The sequence below is a fragment of the Corvus moneduloides genome, chromosome 27 (assembly GCF_009650955.1).
Source record: "Corvus moneduloides isolate bCorMon1 chromosome 27, bCorMon1.pri, whole genome shotgun sequence".
NCBI lineage: Eukaryota > Metazoa > Chordata > Aves > Passeriformes > Corvidae > Corvus > Corvus moneduloides.
Window position 1 is genome coordinate 5548050 of NC_045502.1, and position 22389 is coordinate 5570438.

Below are 22389 nucleotides of genomic sequence, written 5' to 3' on the forward strand. Positions count from 1 at the left end.
GCTGGCTCAGGAGCCCTGTGGGCAGGGAAAAGGGGGTGACACCGGCATGGGGGGGTCACACACGCTCTGGGGGGACACACACGGCCCCTGGGGACCCCCCCTCACCTTCTCCTGCAGTGCCAGGACGATGAACCCCAACATGGAGCCCCCGACTCCGGGCAGCATCTTGGGGGTGGGGTCGGGTGGCAACTTTGGCTATCTGGGGAGGAGGTCACAACTGCCCTAAAACTCCCTCCCAGCCCCACAGCCACTCCCAGACCCCTCAAACCACCCCACAGCTCTCAGCCTGGACTCCCCCAACCACTCCCTGCAATAGAAATGGCCCCAAAAGCCACAAAATCCCCTTTCCATCTCCCCCAACACCCACCCAAATTCTCTCCAAGCCACACACCCCTGCCAACACCCCAAAACTCCCACAGAGACTGCCCCAAAAACCCCCCAAACCCTGTCCCAGCACCTCAAACCGCTCCAAGGGCCACAAAAGCCCATCCCAGTCCCCCAAGGAGCCCCCAGACCCTCTCCATCCCCCACGGCACCGACCAGGACAGGCTGGGGGACAGGAACATCCACAGCCCAGAGCAGCTCAGGCACTTCAGCAGCGATTTGGGCACTTTGGAGGTCACACCCCAAAGGGGGAGACCCAGGCCAGGGACTGGGACAGACAACTGGAATTCCTGGAGAACAGACAGGCTCAGGTGGACACGTTCTGCCAGCACAACTACGAGATTGTGGCCCCAATCTGCCTGGCTTCACAGCTCCATAACACTCAGATCCTCCCGAATATTCCCCTTGAACCCCAAATTCCAGTAAAATGGTACTGTTTTAGATCTCTTGGCTTAATTTCTTTATTTTTACTCCAATTTTGGTTGTTTCAGTAGGATTAACACAGAAATTACTTAGGCTGCAGAAGATCTCCAAGATCATCCAGGGTTGCTTGATACCACCAGTAGAAACAATTGGACAGAGCAGATGAAAATTTTAGGGTGTAAAGGTAAAAAATCAGCTCTTCCCAATGAATCTCCAATGTTGATCTGAGTCCCGATGGATGTTCCTGCCCCTGCATTCACCCAGGTGCCTACAGGGATCCAGGAGAACGTGGAGAGCACCAGCCAGGGCTCTTCCCAACACGGATCACAGGGAATGTGGGTCACCAGGGCTCTGCCAAACGTGGCTCCTCTGATGGGAGATGGAGTTGGAGCAGAGGACAAAGCTCTTCCCGCAGTCGGGGCACTCGCAGGGCTTCCCTTAGCGGTGCCTCCGTTGGTGTTGGGTCAAGTGAGAGCTCCTGGAGAAGCTCTTCCCACACTGGGGACACTCGTAGGGCCTCTCCCCGGTGTGGATGCGCCGGTGGGTGATGAGGTGGGAGTTGCGGTTGAAGCCCTTCCTGCATTCGGGGCAGCGGAAGGGCCTCTCATCCGTGTGAATCCGCTGGTGCAGGAGGAGATGGGAGCTGGTGTGAAACCTCTTCCCACACTCAAGGACCAAAGCTCAGTAGGGCCTCGTCCCCAGTGTGGAATGCCGCTGTTGACAGATCAGGTGGGAGCTGTCCGTCTGAAACCTCTTCCCACACTGGGGACACTCGTAGGGCCTCTCCCCGGTGTGGATGCGCTGGTGGATGATCAGGTCAGAGCTGTCTCTGAAGCTCTTCCCACACTGGGGACACTCGTAGGGCCTCTCCCCGGTGTGGATGCGCTGGTGGATGATCAGGTCAGAGCTGTCTCTGAAGCTCTTCCCACACTGGGGACACTCGTAGGGCCTCTCCCCGGTGTGGATGCGCTGGTGGACCATAAAGTTAGAGCTGTCAGAGAAGCTCTTCCCACATTGGGGACACTCGTAGGGCCTCTCCTCCGTGTGGATGCGCCGGTGCTTGATGAGGGTGGAGTTGTACTTGAAGCCCTTCCTGCAGTCGGGGCAGCGGAAGGGCCTCTCATCCGTGTGAATCTGCTGGTGCCGGAGGAGAGTGGAGCTGGTCTGAAACCTCTTCCCACATTCCCCACACTCGTAGAGCCTCTCCCCAGTGTGGATCCTCTGGTGGTCAATCAGGTGAGAGCTCCGTCTGAAGCTCTTCCCACATTCCCCACACTTGTGGGGCTTCTCTCCATTGTGAAGCTGCTCATGAACACCAGCTCTTGGACTTTGTGCTTTTCTTTCATGTGGAATAAACCCATCCTTCTCAACAAGGTGCCCATGGCCAAAATTGGGATTCCACCTCCCAGATTCCCAATATCCAAGGGCTGCTCCCAGACAAACCTGCCAGGACAGACAGATGTGGCTGGCCTTGGCCTCTGGTGGCTGTGTCTCATCTGCCCCTGAAACCCTGGGGCTCAGTGCGGCCCTTCCTCTGGAGACCACTGTGACCCTGTGTGGCCTCGTGGAACCCAGGGGCCGTTGTGACCCTGCAGGGCTGGTGACACCAAGGGGACCATTGTGACCCTGTGGCGTTCCATGGAACCAAGGGGCCACTGTGGCACTGCTGGGCCCAAAGAACCGAGGGGCTTTTGTGAAAGGGCAGCTGGGGAGGCCCAGAGTGGGCACCAGGAGAAAGGAATTTCCCTCCCAGGCAGGGCTGGGGTGCAACACATCCCCCAGAAGGAGTCTGGAGCAGCCCAAGGCTTTGTGTGGCCAGGCAGAGCCAGGCAGGACGCAGAGCTGCCAGCAAAGGAAGGGGCCAGCGAGGTGGGGCAGCCAGGGGGATGAGGACAGCCTGCAGGGACAGAGGTGCAGGGCAGGGACACCGTGGGACAGCCTGGGCTGCAGAGGGCAGAGGGATGGGCAGCAGCTGCAAGGCCCTGACAGAGCCAACTTGTGCAGCCCTTTGGCCACGGCTGCTGGCCCTGGCCCTGAGGCCAGGAGGGGACAAGTGACCCCTGCAGCCCTGGGGCCTCAGTGCCTCCTTGTCCCTGCCCAGCAGCCTGGCAGGGGCCGCCCCATGGTGCTGCCCTGGGCACTGCACATCCCCACCCCCGTGCCCCGGGAAGAGCCCTGAGCACTGAGGGAGGGACAGGATCTGCCTTGCCAGGGGCTGGGGCTCAGGCCTTGGCCCTTTGCACTCATGGAACACAGCCAGCTTTGCTCAGCACCAGAGACACCTTTCCCTTGCTTGTCCCCACCTGCCATCGCTGCCTCCAGAGTTCTGCTCTCACTGGAACCTGGGGACACTTTCACGTGAGTCGTGTCCTGATGGGACCCATTAAAAGTTAAAGAAACTTTGGACTTTGAATCTTTGAGTCCTTGAGAAGTATTTTGAAGACACTCTGAGGGACTGAGTCTGATGTGAACAACACCAAAGGCCCAGAGGGTCATTAAAGTCCTTGTGCTGCTGCTGTGCTGCTGAGCTGGGCCGGGCTCCTGGCACAGAGGGAACTCTCAAGCTTCTGGCAACCAAGGAGAGCTTCAAAGAGGCAGCTCTACTTAGGAGCAGCTCCTCTGCCAGTCCAGCAGGGCTGAGGGCACTGCCTGCAGGTACCTGGGAGGAGTGATGCCATGAAGATTTTTGCCTTTTCTTTTATACCCCTGTTACACCTTTTTACAACTTCTGTACTCCTAGTGCTTTTTGCTTACATTCTTAGACTTGTTTGTCAAGCTGAAGACTAAACATTTTAGAAGCTTTGTAGCTAGGGATCAATGTGCCGCAGACCCCAAGGTCCTCTCCAGAACACATTCTGTAAACCAAGATAGAACCATCCAGGGGAAGGTTCCTTGGGGAAGGGGGCTCACTTGAGTCTCTCATTGGGGAATCTTTGACAGATATGCTAATTAGTAAAACCTATCATGTTATACCCAATGTTGGGGGGGAGGAGAGAGAGACAGAGATAGATTCGGCGGGGTGCATCTCGATGCATATGACCTAGACATGTATACCTAAGGATACTTAAAATAAATACCAAGGTAAAATCCCTTTTCCCCTTCTAACCATGTATGACTCTTGATTTTAAGACCAGGAAAAGGCATCAGTTGCTGGAGACCACGAAGGGACCCTAAAGACCTTGAAACTCGCAGTCTTGGGTTGGAACACTTCTTGCTTTGCTCCTCTCTTTGCCGGCAAATTACAGAGGGGCCAGAGCAACAACCTAAGACTGTGACCAGGATTTTAGGACCAAGCACGGAAAGGCAGAAGCACGGAAAGAGGTGAGTGAAAAGGCGATCAGTTACTGAGGCTGTGCTAGCACTAGGGAAGAGATCTCCAAGGTTGTTGGAAAGGTTGGGGGCATAAAAGCCCACAAAAGGGGAAAGCTTAAACTTTTCCCTGGCAAACTGTGGAAAGGAGGGGACGCCCTCCAGGAGCCCAGAGGCTGCACCCTACGCAGCCGCAAGAGAGGCTCAGAGGTTGGTTGGTTGGTTGGTTGGTTGGGACGTTGGGAGTTGTGGGTTCGAATCCTGTTGAGACCAGATTTTTGCGCGCGCGCATTTACTGCTTGCTAAAACTAGTTGCTTTTTAGTATTTTAAAGTGCTGTTTTGAAGTGTTTGTGTAGTAACCTAGATAAACTGCCTGGGAAATTGGAATTCCAAGGCCAGATTGCAGGCTGAATTCCAGAGTTAAGAGCTTTCCTCTGTAAGAGACAGTCTGAAAATCCCTCATCTGCCTCACTATCGTCGCCGAAGACAGCGACTGAACACAGCAGTCCTGGCCTGGCTGAGGTGGGATTGTCTGCCAAGTGTTGCCTACAGGTGTGCCCACTGGGAACTGGTATGCATTCCTGAGGAAAATTAGTGCAGGTCGCAATGGACTGCGCCGTTCTTGCTGCCCAGGCGGGAAGGACTGCGCCGAAGCGGAAAGGAATGACCTGTCCTATACACCTCTCCGGTACACCTGTCTTGTACGTCTGTCCTGTACCTGCTTCCCAAAGCAACGGACCCCATAACAATGGCTGTAGATTTCCCAACCTCTTGGCCAGTTGCCCCTCGCTTCTGAAAAGGACTATAAAGGGACCTTCTCAAATAACCAAGTCGGAGATCTCCCCATGGAAAGAAGACGAATCTATTGGCGGAAGACCACGAGGACTTCGTCTCATCCGTTGGTAGCTATTGCCCCTCTTTTTCCCCCTCTCTACTTTGTTTTTCTCTCTCTCTCTCTCTCTTACTCTCTTCTATTGCATTACTGTGTTGTGGGCACTTAATAAAGGTGCACTGTTTTGATTAAAACTGAAATCTCTTGTGTCCTTTTACACTCTGAGACCGATAAACGAACCATCACGACCCCCGCTTGCATTAGCAGATCGTGACATTAAACTGGCGTCATGGACAGGATCTGACAGACAGAAGGGGTTGCAAGGTTGTGTGTAGTCTGTAATAGGGGAAGGACGTTTCACTCCAGCTGCACCTAGCCCGACACCCCGAAAAGGGTGAGCGGTGTCTAGAAAGCAAGGGGGGTAACTCGAATTTCCCGCAAACTGCACACGCCTGGGTGAAAAGCACCCCACACTCAGTTGAGGGCTCTGTCTTCAGATTTTTCACAAAAGATCTCTTAGTGTAAAAGGGGGAACTGTGTTTTTTGGTGTGTGTGGGAATTTGGACTGCTTGGTGTAGTGAAGAGACAACCATAAGTAACTTAAGGAGTACCTCCCAAGCAGATTTGGTCTCTTCACCCACCCAGGGAAGTGAAGCTGTGTGTGTCGCAGTGTGTAATTAACTTTTACCTCCCTGTGGTGGTTTTGATCCCTTCATAAAATGACTGAAAACCCTAGTGCAAAAGTTAAAGCTGCGTTTTATGCTCTGCTAGCAAAACACAATGCCCGGCCCTCTCCGGGAGGGGAAGAATGGGCTCAAAATAACTGGTTTAATTTGGATAATGTAACTGATAGAGTATGTTCTTTACAACATGAGACTAGATTTAAATTTGGCCGAAATAAAACCATAATCTGCTCTGTCTTAGGGGCATGCCTTGCAGCGGCTATAGATCATTGCTTAAAGCGATGTACTGAGGAGAAAGCAATCATAGATTCACTTCAAAACCTAGTGGAGATTTTACAGAAACAATTAGGTGAAGAGAAGAATAAAAATCATTTGATAGAGACTGCTTTAAAAGAGGAATATTTTAAGAATTCACAGAATACTGACTCACTAAAAGAGACAGAGGAAAAGGGAACTCCTCACATTAACCAAATATACCCCCAGAAAGAACTAATACTAGTAAAAAATTGTGGGGAAAACTGCTGCCCTCGTATGAGACCTCTGATTAAAACAGAATATAATTATATCAATGATGAAGATTTTGAACCGCATATCACCACTAAACAAATACCATACACTGCTGTTGAATTGGCCAGGTTAAAAAAGGAGTATGGGCGGCTCCCCCATGAATCTGAGACGGAATATGTTTTCCGAGTGTCCCTCACTGGAGGAGACCAAATTCAATTAACTGAACAGGAGGCCAGTGGATATTGGGGACATGGAGTTTTCTTGACAACAGGAGACAAACGTGGCACATGGTCCCTGACTCAGCACGCAGCTTTCTGGGCCGGGGGACTCAATCCTTTAGAAAGGGGAGACCCTTTCGCTATAGTTGGTACCCCCGATCAACTTCTAGAAAGCGTCCACAAAGCCGCCTGTCTGAAAATGATCCACAAAAGGAAATTAACTCCTGGATATGAATCCCCGATGCAATTACCTGTGAAACCTGAACTGATGACCCCTTTAATTCGGGGCCTTCCAGAATCACTCAAACCTACAGCAATTGTCCTTCAAAAAACCATAGCAGCTGTAGGTCCCGTAGAAAGGCTGGATAGATTCCTTGGAAACCCGAGCGACCAAACTGGATCTACCGATCCTGGGTTTACTCCATACTCAACCCCCTCAGCCTCCAGGTTCACAATCGAATTCACCTGCCGGTGATCGCAAAGTTTGGACATGGAGTGAGGTTGGAGTGAGGTTGCAGAAGATCTGATTAATTACAGTAGGAAATATGGACCTATAAAAATCCCAGAGGAAAAATCAGACAAAACAAAAGGTGTCAGGTACATTAGGGCTCCTCATAGTGAAAAAGCAGAGAATGTAAAACGGATCCCTAAGCATCAGCATTGGTGGTTATTAGGCATCAAAAAGGGGGTCCCCAGAGATATGATGGATGGCTTACCCCCTGATAAATTGAGTAAGGTAGTGTCTAACTGGCACTGCCGAAAACCCATTCTACCGAATCCGTCAATTCAACCCAGTGCACCCCTCCTCCCTCAGAATCTGGGCAGTGAGTCAGAGCAACCTCTCCCTCAAAGTCTGTGCAGTGAGCCAAAACGACCTCTCCCTCAAAACCAGGGAAACTAGACCCTCCGTCTCTTGTCAGTGGGCGAAGAGACGGAGCATGGGTATACCTGAGAATGCTCACTAAAAATAAAACAGGAGATATAATGATCACAGCTATTACAGGCCCTAAATAGGCACCTGTAACTTTTCTGATTGACACTGGAGCACAAATTTCTGCACTGACAAAGAAAGATGCCCAGAGGTGTGGAATTGTTCCAACAAAGAACCGATATTGTGTTTTAAATGCCTTGGGAACACTCTCACTACAGGGACCAAATGATCCTAAGAATCCTGCACACTACCCTGGACAACCTGTTTTGGTAGACCTTCCTACTCTAAGAGAAGTACCACTAGTGCTAAAAAGCCCTCTGAATAAATATGCATGGGTAGCCTCTGATGCCCTAGGGAGAGAGCATCGGATACATACACACTGCATAATTCCATCGTTCTAATTTTTCTGCCTTTGGTGGCAGACTCTGTTGTGTTTGCTTTTCACAGAAGAACTCCGAGGGACATGAAGAATCCAGCATAGTCCCTCAAACAAGTTAAATTGCTGATGCAAAACAATGTCTCAGAAGTTCAGCCAGCTTGTTCACCTTTTCTGCAAACTTCCTTGGAAGTTTGGTGGACAACCTGGTTGTAAGAGCGGAACCCTTCTAAGAAACGAATGCAAAGAGACATAACCGGTGTTGTGGGAACAGGATTGGGAATCTTAAATAGTATTGATTCAGATGTACTAATGAATAAATTGGCTGCCACAACTACAGATTTGACTAAAATACAACAACACTACAGTCATCCTTATTAGCCTTGGGAAGCCATCAGTGGTTGTTATCAAACATATTACCAAATTGGGAAAAGGTAAATATGAATGACCACAAATTGATAATTGACGCACTTGATGCTACACAAAACAACGTTTCTTTGGCTCTCAGCTGCATCCAGGCTCAATTATGGATGCAGTCAGTTGCTGCCTCAATTATAAGAGAAGGCGAAGAAGGCACTTTTCCTACTGAAATTCGGAAAATAATCTGGGACAGTGCCGCTGATTTTGAAAGAGAATTCCAATCCTGGTGGAACTTAGTAAATTTTACCTACGATCCCCTCACAAACACAGCCACAGCCTTTGTACTAACCATACGTAATGCTTCAGTGCATTTGATATTCCCTGTCATTGCATTAGGGCTGAACCATGATGGAGCTGTTCTCTATCCTTTCGAGCATAGAGAATGGGCCCGTCAAATTGGTGAGAAGTGGCAAACTGTTAATTTAGAAACTTGTATTGTCCGAGAACAACAAGGGTTTATCTGTGAAAGTAATGCAATTAGAGCTCAAGACATTTGTTTAGATACAGAACAAAATGTCTGTCATTTTGAAATTCATCCTAACGAGATTCCTGAAACAGTGCTTGTCTAGATAGGTAATGGATGTGCATGCTTAAGAACTGCTTGTGATAAAGTATTTGTAGAAAATTTAGTAGTAGATACTAAAAATCATTCAGATTTTTGTGTTTGTAACTTTACTAAAATCATAGGATGTGATTTTTCATATTTAGCCCCAGTTACTTCTTATCACCTTTTACAGTCCAATTACACACTGATCCACCAATTATTGCCTACCCCCATTGGGATGAACCTTACTTTGGTAAAGCAATTGTTGCTTCACCAAGATTTAATTGAAATTTTGCAAAAGATCAAGAAAAATGGACAGAAAACCTTGGTAACTGTTCATCACAATGTGAAAGAAATACATTGTGTTCTAGAAAGGGTAAAGAAAGATGCTGAACACAGGTGGTGGGATACTCTTTTTGGGTGGTCACCCACTGCTACAGGTGTCCTGAACAAATTGTGCCATCCCATCATTGTTCTCTTGATTTTGATCTTGATTGGTTTTGCTTTATCAGCAGTCTTATACATCATGAATTGGAGAATGATGAAACGGTTAACACAATTGACATCTATAATAGATGTCCACGTCCCATCCACTGTGGACATCCCCAAGGTTGTTGACACGAGACAAACTACACGAGTATTAAAATAAGATGTGATAAGGAACTAGAGGTATTTTGATTAAAAAATTACATGTGTATTCTGATTAAAAAATTATTTACTTCTTTCTTTTGTTTCCTTCTTTTTTTTTCTTTTCTTCTCTTTTCTTTTCCGTCCTTTCTTATGTTCTCTACCCTTTTCCGGGATATGCTACCAACATTGACGAGTCCTGAAGACTTCACAACGACACTACGAAATCGTGCTGATGGAGCTCGCTTGACGACAATCGTGAGTCACGGGGTGGTGTAAGAGACGGTCCAAAAATCCCTCATCTGCCTCACGATCATCGCCGAAGACAGAGACTGAACACAGCAGTCCTGGCCTGGCTGAGGTGGGATTGTCTGCCAAGTGTTGCCTACGGGTGTGCCCACTGGGAACTGGTACGCATTCCTGAGGAAAATTAGTGCAGGTCACAATGGACTGCGCCGTTCTTGCTGCCCAGGCGGGAAGGACTGCGCCGAAGCGGAAAGGAATGACCTGTCCTATACACCTCTCCACACCTGTCTTGCACGTCTGTCCTGTACCTGCTTCCCAAAGCAACGGACCCCATAACAATGGCTGTAGATTTCCCAACCTCTTGGCCAGTTGCCCCTCGCTTCTGAAAAGGACTATAAAGGGACTTTCTGAAATAACCAAGTTGGATATCTCCCCACGGAAAGAAGACGAATCTATTGGCGGAAGACCACGAGGACTTCGTCTCATCCGTTGGTAGCTATTGCCCCTCTTTTTCCCCCTCTCTACTTTGTTTTTCTCTCTCTCTCTCTCTCTCTCTTACTCTCTTCTATTGCATTACTGTGTTGTGGGCACTTAATAAAGGTGCACTGTTTTGATTAAAACTGAAATCTCTTGTGTCCTTTTACACTCTGAGATCGATAAACGAACCATCACGACCCCCGCTTGCATTAGCGGATCGTGACATCCTCTAGCAGAGTTTTCCTTTCTGTGAGCAAACATGGGCGGTGTGAATGAAAAAATCCCTCCTAACAGCCCATTAGAGCTGATAATAAAACATTGGAGATGGCTGACAGGGCGAAAAACTACTTTGGACACCCGAGAATTGCTCAGACTGTCCACACGGGTTTGGCCGACTTTAAAATTAAGTCAAGGAAATTGGCCTCACTATGGGAGTTTAGAAAACAACATCATTAATGACCTGATGGTAGAATTGAGATCATTACGTAGGTTTGATGAACTAAGGTATGCAGAACTTTTTACTATGTATCTGAACAGGGAAGAAGCATATGTGGTAGACAAAAGTAATATGGAAATGACTTTAAGGAAGAGAAAGGGAAAGAAAAAGCCGCAGCAAGCTGACTCATATACTAATATGGACAGAGAAATTAATATGATAGATACAGATATGGTAGCACCAGCTTTGTGCAATGGGGGGGTCTCCCCCCCGTTCAACCGCCAGGGCAGCCCGCACAAGGGGGGAATGGGGGAGCAGTGGCTCCCCCACCACCGCCGCCACCGACTCCACCGCCGGGGCAGCCTGCACAGGAGAGAGATGGGGGAGCGGTGGCTCCGCCGCCACCGCCTCCGCTGCCTCCGCTGTCCCTGCCGCTGTCCGAGCGGGGGCAGGGGAGGGAGCAGGCGGCCAGCCCCAAGCCGGAGGAGCGGCGCTGGGCCCCCCCACCCCCAGTCTCGTCAGGGGCGGAGGGCGGGCACGGAGGTAGGGGAGATGCGGATTGGCCACCGCCCCCTGACTTTTCCAGAGGCAGGGAAGGGGTGGATTGGCCACCGCCCCCTGAATTTCCAGAGGCAGGGAAGGGGTGGATTGGCCACCACCCCCTGACCGTCCCAGAGGCGGAGAAGGAGTGGATTGGCCACCGCCCCCTAACCGGTCCAGAGGCAGAGACAGGGAAGGAGGAGGGGAAGGGGCAGGTTGGCCGCCCTTCCCCGAGTACCCTGAACACAGAAGTGAAGGTAGAAATGGACACGGGCAATTGCGGCGGCATTCCCCAGTACAGAGAAGCGCAAGTTTCCGAGCCAGAGGCAGGAGGAGCCGCTCGCTCTCCCCACCCCGCGGCACAGGCAGTGTTAAAGCTGAGGGCAGATGGGATGGCCCCGACCCAGGCGGCTCTTACAGAGCCAGGGACGGGAGAACCTGCTTGCAGCCCCTGCCTCCCTACCCCTCTACTGCCGCAAAGAGCGAGACAGTTCCTGATCAACATTTGCCTGGAACAAGTTTTAAAACCAATGAACAAATTTCAATTAAAAGTGAATAGGATGATTTTGATACAGATGGTTCTCACGGGAAGGGAGGTAGAAGGAGGGGCAGGATAGCCCGAGAAGCTATGAGAGCAGTCAGTCCCGTCGCTAACACACAAGGTCCAAAACAGATAAAGGGGGGAGGAAGAACTTGTATTAGAAGCACCTCTGAGACAGGCTGTGAGAAATCAAGGAGTCATTTATATAAAAGTACCATTTTCTGTCGGAGAATTACAGCAGTGGAAAAACTCAATTGGGAAGTACAGGGACAACCCAGAGAGAGTAGCTATGTGTGTAGAAATGGCCATAAAATCCCAAAACCCAGATTGGGGTGATCTAAATGTTATGCTAGATGAATTATTGGATAAAACAGAGAGAGAAATGGTCAACAAAGCTGCTATATCTGCTATAGAAACTCAAATTGCAACTGGGAGTCTTCAAAGGTCAGTTAATGATATCTACCCCCTAGTGAACCCTAACTGGGATCCTAATGTCCCAGAACAGATGGAAAAGCTGAAGTGATACCAAAAATGGGTGGTTGTTGAGTTAAAATGTGCCGTTCCTAAAGCAGTGAATTAGGCTAGGTTATATGAAATCAAACAAAATCCAAATGAGACCCCCACAGAGTTTCTAAATAGGCTTAAAGAGGCTGCACAAAAATACACTACCTTAGACCCTGACTCACCTGAGCAGCAGATCCACCTGGCTTACCTGTTTATAGGTCAATCTGCTAATGACATAAAGAAAAAGCTGCAAAAGATAGATGGGCCACCGGACATAAGTAAATTGTTGACTATAGCCTGGAAGGTACACCAGAACAGGGACTTAGCAGACAAACATCATAAACCCCACTACAAGAGGTATGATAAGGAAAAGTCATCTGAGACATCAAAAAGGGGTCCCCCTTTTCCCCTATCTGCGGACCAATGTGCAATTTGCAAAAAACGGGGGCACTGGAAAAATGAGTGTCCATCACGAGCAGAAAAGAAGCCCCCAGTTTCGGAACTAACTGTAAATACGGACTGACGGGGACCGAAGGTAACTACTCCAGCAGAGCCTTCGGTTGTAGCTAAGCTGGGAAATGATGATGTTGAATTTCTGGTTGATACAGGGGCAACATATTCTGTGTTAAATACTTTAAAAGGTAAACTGAGTCAAGACACTGTGGATGTGACTGGAGCTACAGGGGTAAGTGAAACAAGGCCTTTTTTCCAACCTTTAAAATTTAAATTGGGAAAACACTGGGTCACTCACCAGTTCCTGTATATGCCAAATTCCCCAATGCCAGTATTGGGCAGAGATTTATTGGAAAAACTGGAAGCAGAAATTAAGTTTTCCAAGGAGGGGGGAGTGAAAGCTATAATCTCAGAATCTAAAATTATCGAAGCAGCTGCTATACTTGTACAGGAATGCCATGGAAAAATTCCCAAAGAAGTTGAAGAGGCTGTCATTCAAATAGTGTGGGCCAATGATTCTCCTGGGAAATCCAAAAAAGCTGAACCTGTGAGTATCACACTCAAAGCAGGGGCTATACCAGTAAGACAAAGACAATATCCTCTGAAATTAAAAGCTCGTAAGGGATTGGTACCTGTGATTGAAAAGTTTCTCAAATTTGGGTTGTTAGTAGAATGTGAATCCAGGTACAACACACAAATCTTGCCAGTAAAGAAAGCTGATGGTAAAAGCTACAAGTTGGTACAGGATTTGAGGGAAATCAACAAGATAACAGAGGACATACACCCCGTGGTAGCAAATCCTTACACACTTTTGACAACATTAACAAATGAATTAAGGTGGTTCACTGTTTTAGATCTCAAGGATGCCTTTTTCTGCATTCCTGTGAATAAGAATAGCCAAGAACTCTTTGCTTTTGAGTGGGAGAATCCAGAAACAGGGAGGAAGACCCAGCTCACCTGGACAGTTTTACCACAAGGATTCAAAAACAGCCCGACCATATTTGGAAACCAGCTGTCAAAGGAGCTTGAGGACTGGAGGAAACAAGAACCAGGAGGAGCAGTGCTCCAGTATGTTGATGACATCTTGATAGCGGCCAAGACACGAGATGACTGCATCGAGCTCACTGTCAGTCTGTTGAACTTTTTGGGCCAAAGTGGGTATCGGGTCTCGAAAGAGAAGGCACAGGTTGCCAGGGAAACAGTGGTATACCTGAGCCTGGAAATTTTCTGTAGACATCGACAACTCAGCAGAGAACAGAAAGAAACCATCTGTCAACTTCCAGAGCCCCATACTGTAAGGGAGTTGCAGGCCTTCCTGGGAATGGTAGGTTGGTGTCGCCTGTGGATATCCAACTACGGTATACTGGTGAGACCTTTATATGAGGTCCTTAAAGCAGCTGAGAAAGGGACAATTATTTAGACAAAGAATGCCAGAGCTGCATTTAAACAGCTGAAACATTCCTTGATGTCAGCCCCAGCTCTGGGGCTGCGGGACTTGACTAAACCTCTTGAACTCTTTACACATGAGCGACTGAATGTTGCTCTGGGGGTACTGGCACAGCACCTTGGAGACCAGCGAAGAGCTGTGGCCTATTTCTCAAAACAACTAGACAATGTAGCCCAGGGTTGGCCAGGATGCTTGAAAGCTGTGGCAGCAACAGTCCTTCTGATACAGGAGGCCCGTAAATTCACCCTTGGGCAGCACATTGTTGTGTATGTACCCCATGCAGTGATAAATGTGCTGGAGCAAAAGGGGGGACACTGGTTCTCCCCTAGCAGAATGCTCAAATACCAATCTGTGTTGTTGGAACAGGATGATGTTACTCTAAAGACAACTTCTGTGGTAAACCCTGCGATGTTTTTATCATCCACATTACTTGACGTGTGCCTGAGCATGATTGTTTGCAGACAATAGAGGAAACTTATTCCAGCAGACCAGACCTGAAAGATGTTCCTTTGAAAGATCCAGACTGGGAACTGTACACTGATGGGAGCAGCTTCATGAGAAACAGTAGGAGGATGACCGGTTACGCTGTAACCACCTCAGATAAAATCATTGAGGCAAAAGCCTTGCCTCCAGATGTATCGTCACAGAAAGCTGAACTCATTGCACTAACGAGAGCTCTAGAACTGAGTGAAGAGAAGAAAGTGAACATACAGACTGATTCCAAATATGCCTTCAGTGTTGTTCATGCCCACGGAGCTATTTGGAAGGAACGTGGCCTGCTGACTGCTCAAGGTAATGAAGTTAAGCATGCTAAACGAATTCTTGCACTTTTACAGAGCATTTGGAAGCCTACGGAAGTGGCAATCATGCACTGCAAGGGTCATCAAAAAGAGAAAACAGCCCCCGAACTGGGAAATTGTTTTGCTGACGAAACAGCCAGGGGGATTGCAGAAAAAGGCATTTTTGCAGTGGTGCCACAGAAAGAGATAGATTTGTCATCATTTACCCCAAAATACAATCAGAGGGATCACAAATTAATTAAGTTCCTTAAGGCTGAAATCAAAGAAGGTGGGTGGGCTGTTACCCCAGTAGGACAAGTCGTTGTTCCACCCCTGATCCTTCTGGAAATTGCCCAACGAGAGCATGAAAGTACCCACTGGGGAACAGAAAATCTTTTAAAACATTTGAAGAAAGTAGTAATAGGGAGAAGAATGACTGATACTGTACAATCTGTAACAAGCAAGTGTGAAACCTGCTGTAGAAACAACCCTGACACAAGCAAGAGAATTGTGTTAAGAGTGACAAAGACAGGAGATCTCCCAGGAGATTATTGGCAAATAGATTTTGCTGAGATGCCACACAAAGAGGGATGCAGGTATATACTGGTACTGGTTGACACCTTCAGTGGATGGCCTGAGGCTTTCCCCTGTCGCAGCAAAAGAAGTAGTGAAAGCTTTGCTCAATCATATAATACCAAGATTTGGGGTTCCTTTGGGAATGTCATCAGATAGGGGACCACATTTTGTTGCAACAGTGGTTGGGGAAGTTAGCAGGATTTTAGGACTTACCTGGAACCTGCACACACCATACAGGCCCCAAGCAAGTGGCAAAGTTGAACTCATGAAAACCCTCAAAACCCAGATTTGCAAGATTTGTCAAGAGACATCCATGACGTGGGTTCAAGCCCTGCCTGTAGCCTTGCTAAGAGTCCGCATACAGCCAAGGCGAAGGGACAACATCAGTCCCTATGAAATATTATATGGCAGGCCATACCAGGTTCCACATATCTCAGGGGAAATTCATATGAGAGGTAAAAATGATTTGCAAAAATATTTAATGGCTCTGAGTTCCACTTTGCAGAAGCTCCAGGGATTCGTCGTGTTTTCCAAACCAATAGGATTGGACACACCTGCTCATCCGTTCCAGCCTGGAGACTGGGTCTACATCAAGTGCTGGGACAGCGACCCCTTGCAAGCCAAGTGGAAGGGACCATTCCAAGTTTTGCTGACCACTTTTACTGCGGTCAAGGTTGCTGGCAAAGGACCGCGGATTCACTACTCCAGGGTGAAGAAAGCTTCTGCTCCCGAAATCACCAAGAACAGAGACTGATACAAATCAGAAAGATGCAGTTTAAACTGTTTTTTACATGTTTGCTGTTTGCCCAACTGGTAACCATGATTCAGGGTTCACCCCATGATTTACATAAGACTGTGGTCCAAAATGTTTCCAAAATTCTTAATAAAAGTGATTGCTAAATCTGTACTCAGTTACCGCCCCTAGATGGGAAGTGTCACTGGCCATTGATTAGCATTTTAATAGAAGACTTAAGAAAGACTTGGATGAAATTTGGAAGAGAACGCAAATTCTACATGAAGTAGCTTCTAGAAATAACACCTTAAAATTTGATCATATTTTTGATACCCTCACCTCATGGTTACCAAACTGGGCCTGGGTAAAAGAAATATTCATAATAGTTGTAATTGTAGTTATTATCTGCGTAATTTCCTGTGAAGCAGCTGGTTGTGTAAACTGGCTCTGGGGGTAAAAAATAGAGTAGAGAAAAAACTAGAAGGATAGAGGTTTGTTAGTCTCTAAAAGGGGGAAGTGATGCCATGAAGATTTTTGCCTTTTCTTTTATACCCCTGTTACACCTTTTTTAAAACTTCTGTATTCCTAGTGCTTTTTGCCTACATTCTTGGACTTGTTTGTCAAGCTAAAGACTAAACATTTTAGAAGCTTTGTAGCTAGGGATCAATGTGCCGCAGACCCCAAGGTCCTCTCCAGAACACATTCTGTAAACCAAGATAGAACCATCCAGGGGAAGGTTCCTTGGGGAAGGGGGCTCACTTGAGTCTCTCATTGGGGAATCTTTGATAGATATGCTAATTAGTAAAACCTATCATGTTATACCCAATGTTGGGGGGGAGGGAAACACAGACAGAGACAGAGATAGATTCAGCACGGTGCATCTCGATGCGTATGACCTACACGTGTATACCTAAGGATCCCAAAAATAAATACCAAGGTAAAATCCCTTTTCCCCTTCTAACCATGTGTGATTCTTGATTTTAAGACCAGGAAAAGGCATCAGCACATCCCTCAGTCTGAACTGCAGCTGGAGATGCTTCACTTCCACCAAGGACTCTGCCACCTTGAGAGAAGGATGCGCTCTATGGAGTTGAGAAAGAAAGTGCCTATCGCTAGCTTGTTTCCTCTAGTTCCTAGACAGCAAAGGGGCTATGAAAGCCAGCAGTGGCTTTTTGTTCTAGGACTTTTTCTTGACAAGCAGCTGCTGGATGTTTGGAAGGGGGTTTGGCATATGCAAAAATGAGAGGGTAAGATGGTACACTGAGCTTGAGAGAAAAAGCATATCTTCAGGGATTTGGATGCATTTCAGAGGGTGTGACTTACATGCTGAGCAGCTGATGGCACGGAAAAGGTTCTAAAGAAAGAGGCCGTGCTGGAATTGCCTTTTCTTTTGCAGCCTAGAAACTGCACAGCCAACAGCGAAACGATTCCTCCTCCTTCCCTGCTGCATGCAGGATCCCATTCCTTTATGTCTCCAAGAGGCAGGATGCACAGCCGAGCTCTTCCACTGACTGCTCGCACACGACTGGGGCCGCGCCAGCGGAGCGCTTGGCTTTTTGCTGGGCACTGTCAGTGCCCATCGAAACAAGCACATGATAGCGCTGCCCACTTGCAGAGGAAGAATCACTGCGAGCCCAGCTGGAAAGCACCCCAAGGGCAGAGGCAACTTGGAAACTTCCCCACGCTCAAATCAACGGTGTCAGGGCAAAAAGATTTCCCTAATCTTCCCCTTCCAAGTGCAGACTCTTCTTTGCACCCACACTCCAAGAGCAAGATGAACTCCTTTGCCCTAACAAATCTTTTCCCTCTCCCAGAGTCCCGCCACACACTTGAAGCCATCTGGCAAAAGCAGGGCTCACAAAAGGGCCAGCTGAGAAAGCTCTTGCTGCCTACAACTTCAAGTGCAGCCCTCAAAGCAGCAGCACACACGCTGCTCTGGGCACTTTCCTTCTCAGCTCTAGGCACCATGCTAAGCCTTCCCTCTCGCAGAGTCAGGATCCAAAGACAACGGCACCAGGGACTGCTCACACATGAAAGGCACCAGGACAAAAGGCTCACGAGCTTGGCCTTTGCATTCCTGCTGACAGCTCAACAGCTCTAAGCCAGAGAAGTGCCTGGTGGGAACAGCCTTTAGAATCACTCCGAGCACCTCATGACAAGGAGCTGCAGCGTGTGGGGATGAATCTCCAGCAGCCTCCTGCCCCAGAGTGTCCCCCGGGAGCAGCCATGCTCCAGGCCGAGACTGCCACCTGCATAACCAAAGGAGCCGGAGCCGGTGTTCCACACCACGGCTGTGCCTGGGACAGAGACACGAGTGGCCACAGAAGTGGCCATGGCACTGTCCGCACGCTGTCCCTGCTGCTTCTCCCCCAGCCGCTGGCGGGGCACCAACTGCCAGCCACCCACTCCTAAAGCCACGGGCCCACTGGGACACTGCGGGGGCTTGTGGAAGCCAGCGGCCACTGTGACACAGCGGGGCTGCACAGAACCCACGGTGCTTTGTGACCCGTGGCTCCCAGGAGAGCCTTTGTGATGCTGGGGACCTACACGGAACCCTGGCTCCACTGTGACACCAGCACAGAAGCTCAGGGAGCCCTGGAGACCGTGGTGACGCTATGGAAGCTGATGGAACCCTGGCTCCACTGTGACACCACAGAAGCTCGGGGAGCCCTGGAGACCGTGGGGATGCTAGGGAAGCTGACGGAACCCTGACGCTCCCCTCCACGCGTGGCTGGGTTCTTGGTGGCAATTAAATGCTCCCTGTTTGCAGCTGTCACTGGAGGGTGGCCCCAGGGCAGAGCCCAGCCGGGCTCCCAGTGCATCCCCCGGAGCTTGGGGCAGACAGTGGTCCCAGAGCTGAGGTTAATGGTGCGCAGCCGGCGCTGTGGCTCGCAGTCAGTGTTTGCAAGTGTTGCGTTCTCACCTCCTGCAACTTGTGGGGAAAACGAGCTGTGCGGCCGGGCCAGCACTGCCCCTCTGGGCAGTGACAAGGCTGAAGGTCTTTGGTGTTGCAGAGGAGCCGGCATTGAGCACAGCACTGGGGGAATGTCCTGATTCTGGCCGGGACAGGGTTCATTTGGCAGGAGCCAGGACAAGACTGGACACAAGCCCGGGCTCCTTCCCCTCCTAAGTGAGGAACAGTCCTTTGACCCCCACTCTGTGCACAGGCCAGACCTCCAAGATGTCCTGCAGCATCTTGCTGGTTTTGGAGGCAGGAGAGCTGAACACCATCACCTCCAGCATGGTGTCCATGGCATACAGGGTCTGCAACGACGACAGAGAGCAGTGGCCGTGATTCTGCTGTCCCTCCCACTCCCAGGAGACTGATCTGAAGTTCCAGTGTGACGGGAGGGACACAGGAGCAGGCCGTGTGCTGAGGGGCAGAGCAGCCGGCATTGCCGGAGGTGGCTGGAGCCTGGCAAGGCATGAAGGGATGAGGGTAGGAAAGCGAAGCTGAGACCGTGGCCTGCCTTGGATCTTTGGTCCTTAGGCAGCACAGGGTGGTCGGGAGCAGCCTGGACAGACTGGAGGCTCCTCCAGTTCACCCAGCACTTAGCCGAGAATACACAGATGCTTCCCGGCTCGTCATTTCCCCGCTTGGAGGAAGGAAAAAGATGCTGTTGAAGCAGAGTCTTAAGAGTTTTCTTCTGTTCTCCAGCACCGTCCCCAGCGTGCTGCAAAGAGAGAGGGGCCCAGCTGGCCACTGGTGCTGGGAGCAGTGTCTCAAGGTCTCCTGCAGCACTGGGGCTGGGCTTCCAGGAGGGATGGGCAGGTGGGCACAGAGTGCTGGGCAGGGGTCTGCAGGTGTGATGGGCCGGTACCTCAGTCCGGCAATAGCGAGCATGGCCAGCCGCCGCACCTCCGTGCAAATCTCGTACTTGGGCTCCAATTGCAGCAGCACCTGCAGAGCACAGCTGGTCTGCAATCTGGCAGCTTCCAGCACCCAGTGCCACCAGAGCCTTGCCCTGCCCACGCACTGCCCTCACAGGCTGCTGAGGCTTGTTGCTCCGTTCCCCAGATTGCCGGGTGCCCCCTCACCTGGATCTTCTCTCCCAGCTTGTATTTGTGGTAGAAAGCGTCCAGGTCCTTGCAGAAGCCACAGTCCTTGGCAGCTCTGCACAGGATACAGATGCTGTCGAGGAACTTGAGCTTCAGATCCTCATCCTGGAGCTGGAGGACAGAGACAACAGGGCAGCATAAAGCGAGGACACCCCTCCAGTAGGACCAGAGCCCTTAGGGTGCAGTGCCCTGTGGGAGCAGCTGCTCTGCAGAGCCAGCACCCCTGGCCGGGCACAGGCGCTGTCCAGCAGGCCGTGGGTACCTGGTCGGGGCTGCTGGCAAAGGCCTGGATGAAGTCCATGGCTTCCTGTCCATACACAGCATCTAATGGAGGGGGAGAGAAGAGAGAGCTGAAGAGGGTGCGGGGAGAGGAGAGAGCAGAGGAAAGAGATCTGCCGTTTGCCCATGCTGTGCCCACTCCCCTGGCACGGCCTTTCAGTGCAGCTCCCGACTGGAGGATGCCCATCAGAGGAGCTGCCCTGCTGGAGCACACCATGGCAGGGCAATGCCCAGTGCCCCGGGCTGAGGAGCACTCTGGCAGAGGAGAGGGACACGTCCAGCATCCCACAGCACCACTGCCTCTTGCCAGCCACTGACCCTCGCTGCCCACGCCCCAGAGCAGCAGCTGGGGCCCCCTCTGCTCTCCCCCTCCTCGGAACAGGCTGTGCCGGGGCTGGTGTCCTGCCCCGAGCAGCTCTGGCACTCCGGCATCACTCCCACCCCTGTGATCCCCATCTGCCCGTGTGCCGGGGAAACCTGATCCCAGCCCTGCCCAGTCCCACAGGGCCCCTCACTCACTGGGCTGCAATGGCTGCACCATGGTCACCTCAACGGGCTCCGCTGCAGAGCTGCTCTCCTGAGGAGCCGCGTCCTCCTCCCAGGCCACCCTGGGCCGTCTTGGGGGTCTCTTATCCATTCTACTGAACAGAGAAGAAGTTCTGAGTCTAGGCAAGGGGGAAGGTTTGGTTTAATATCTAACTCCCTGCTGCAGGGCAAGACGTGAGCTAAAACCAGCAGGCTTCTCGCCAGCTGTGTGCTCCCGTCCTGTCCTGTCGCTGTCCTGCCGGACACTGCAGGCTGGGCGCTGGTTCCACGTCAATAAACCCTTCCAGCTGTTGCTAGGGGCAGGTGGCGGGTCACAGGGGGCCCTTTGTGACACCCCAGTTCCCCCACTATGGTGCTCCCACTGAAACACTCCAAATCATGCACTGCTCCCTTCTCGCACTCCCCCTCCCCTTTCCCCTGCAGCAGGATGGAGAGGAGAACTGCAGGCTAAAAAGTGAAAGGTCACAGGTTGAGTTATGAACAATTGACTAAAACCAGCAATGAAAGAAAGCAAGAGCCCTGAGCTGCCAAACCTTATGGATGACAAAGGAGAGTAAGGCCTGTGATGACAGCCAGGTGGATGGACAAGGAGACACCCAGCATGAGTGGACGACTCAAGAGGAAAGGGAGACTTGTGGGCAGGAAACATGATGGGAAAAAAGGGCAGGATCAGGAGGGGAGAAAACGGGGGGAAATGTGAGGGGAAAAGGGTGTGAAACATGAGGGGGAAAAGGGTGGAAAATGTGAAGTAAAAAATGGCAAATATGAGGGGACAAAATTGCGGGAAAGGTGAGGGGAGAAAAGGGCGGGAAATGTGAGGGAAGAAAAAGACAGTAAACGTGAGCAAAAAGAATGGGAAATTAGAGGAAGAAAGGGTGTGAAAGAGAAGGGGAGAAAATGGGGGAAATGTGAGGGAAAAAGTGAAGGCAAATGTGAAGGGATAGAAGGGCAGGAAGTGTGAGGAGGAAAGAATGGCAAGAAACGTGATGGGGAAAAGGGGTGGAAAATGTGAGGGGAGAAAAGGGCAGGAAATGTGAGGGGGAAAAGGGCAGGAAATGTGAGGGAAGGAAAGGGCAGGAAACGTGAGGGACAAAGAAGGGAAACAGGAGGAAACATGGGTGTGAAACATAAAGGGAAAAAAGGCAGGAAACATGAGGCCAAAAATGGTGGGAAACTTGAGGGGAAAAGGGTGGGAAACGTGAATAAAAACGGGAAAATGGTGGGACAAATGACATGAGCCCAGGGGTGCTTTGTTTGGGGTCCTGCTTGGATTCAGCAGCTCGAGCTGTTTCTGTGTTACTGCACCATGAATAAATGGCTTTGTGGAACAAGACATCTGAGACTCGGCCATGGCAAACCTGGGGCTGAAGCAGTGAGGAAACCTGGTGTGACTGTGTGAGTGGTTCCATGGGGACTCAAGTTGGAGTCACTGGAGCCGCTGCTGTGAATATGCTCGAGTCCCAGCAGCTAAAATCTGTGGCCTTGGGATTTCTCCCAGAGGGACTCTGCAATGTCACA

The 22389-nt window shown here is 50.2% G+C and overlaps 1 protein-coding gene across 1 annotated transcript; it reads right to left on the reverse strand.

Moving 5' to 3' along the window:
- Positions 1-827: 827 nt before the first annotated feature.
- Positions 828-20962, reverse strand: LOC116435486 (zinc finger protein 2-like). Its single transcript, XM_032091822.1, is given in 7 exon segments — positions 828-2169; positions 19162-19251; positions 19556-19661; positions 19809-19888; positions 20026-20157; positions 20309-20370; positions 20845-20962. Coding segments are annotated over 7 exon segments (1512 nt in total). The 3' UTR covers positions 828-1245.
- Positions 20963-22389: the final 1427 nt, after the last annotated feature.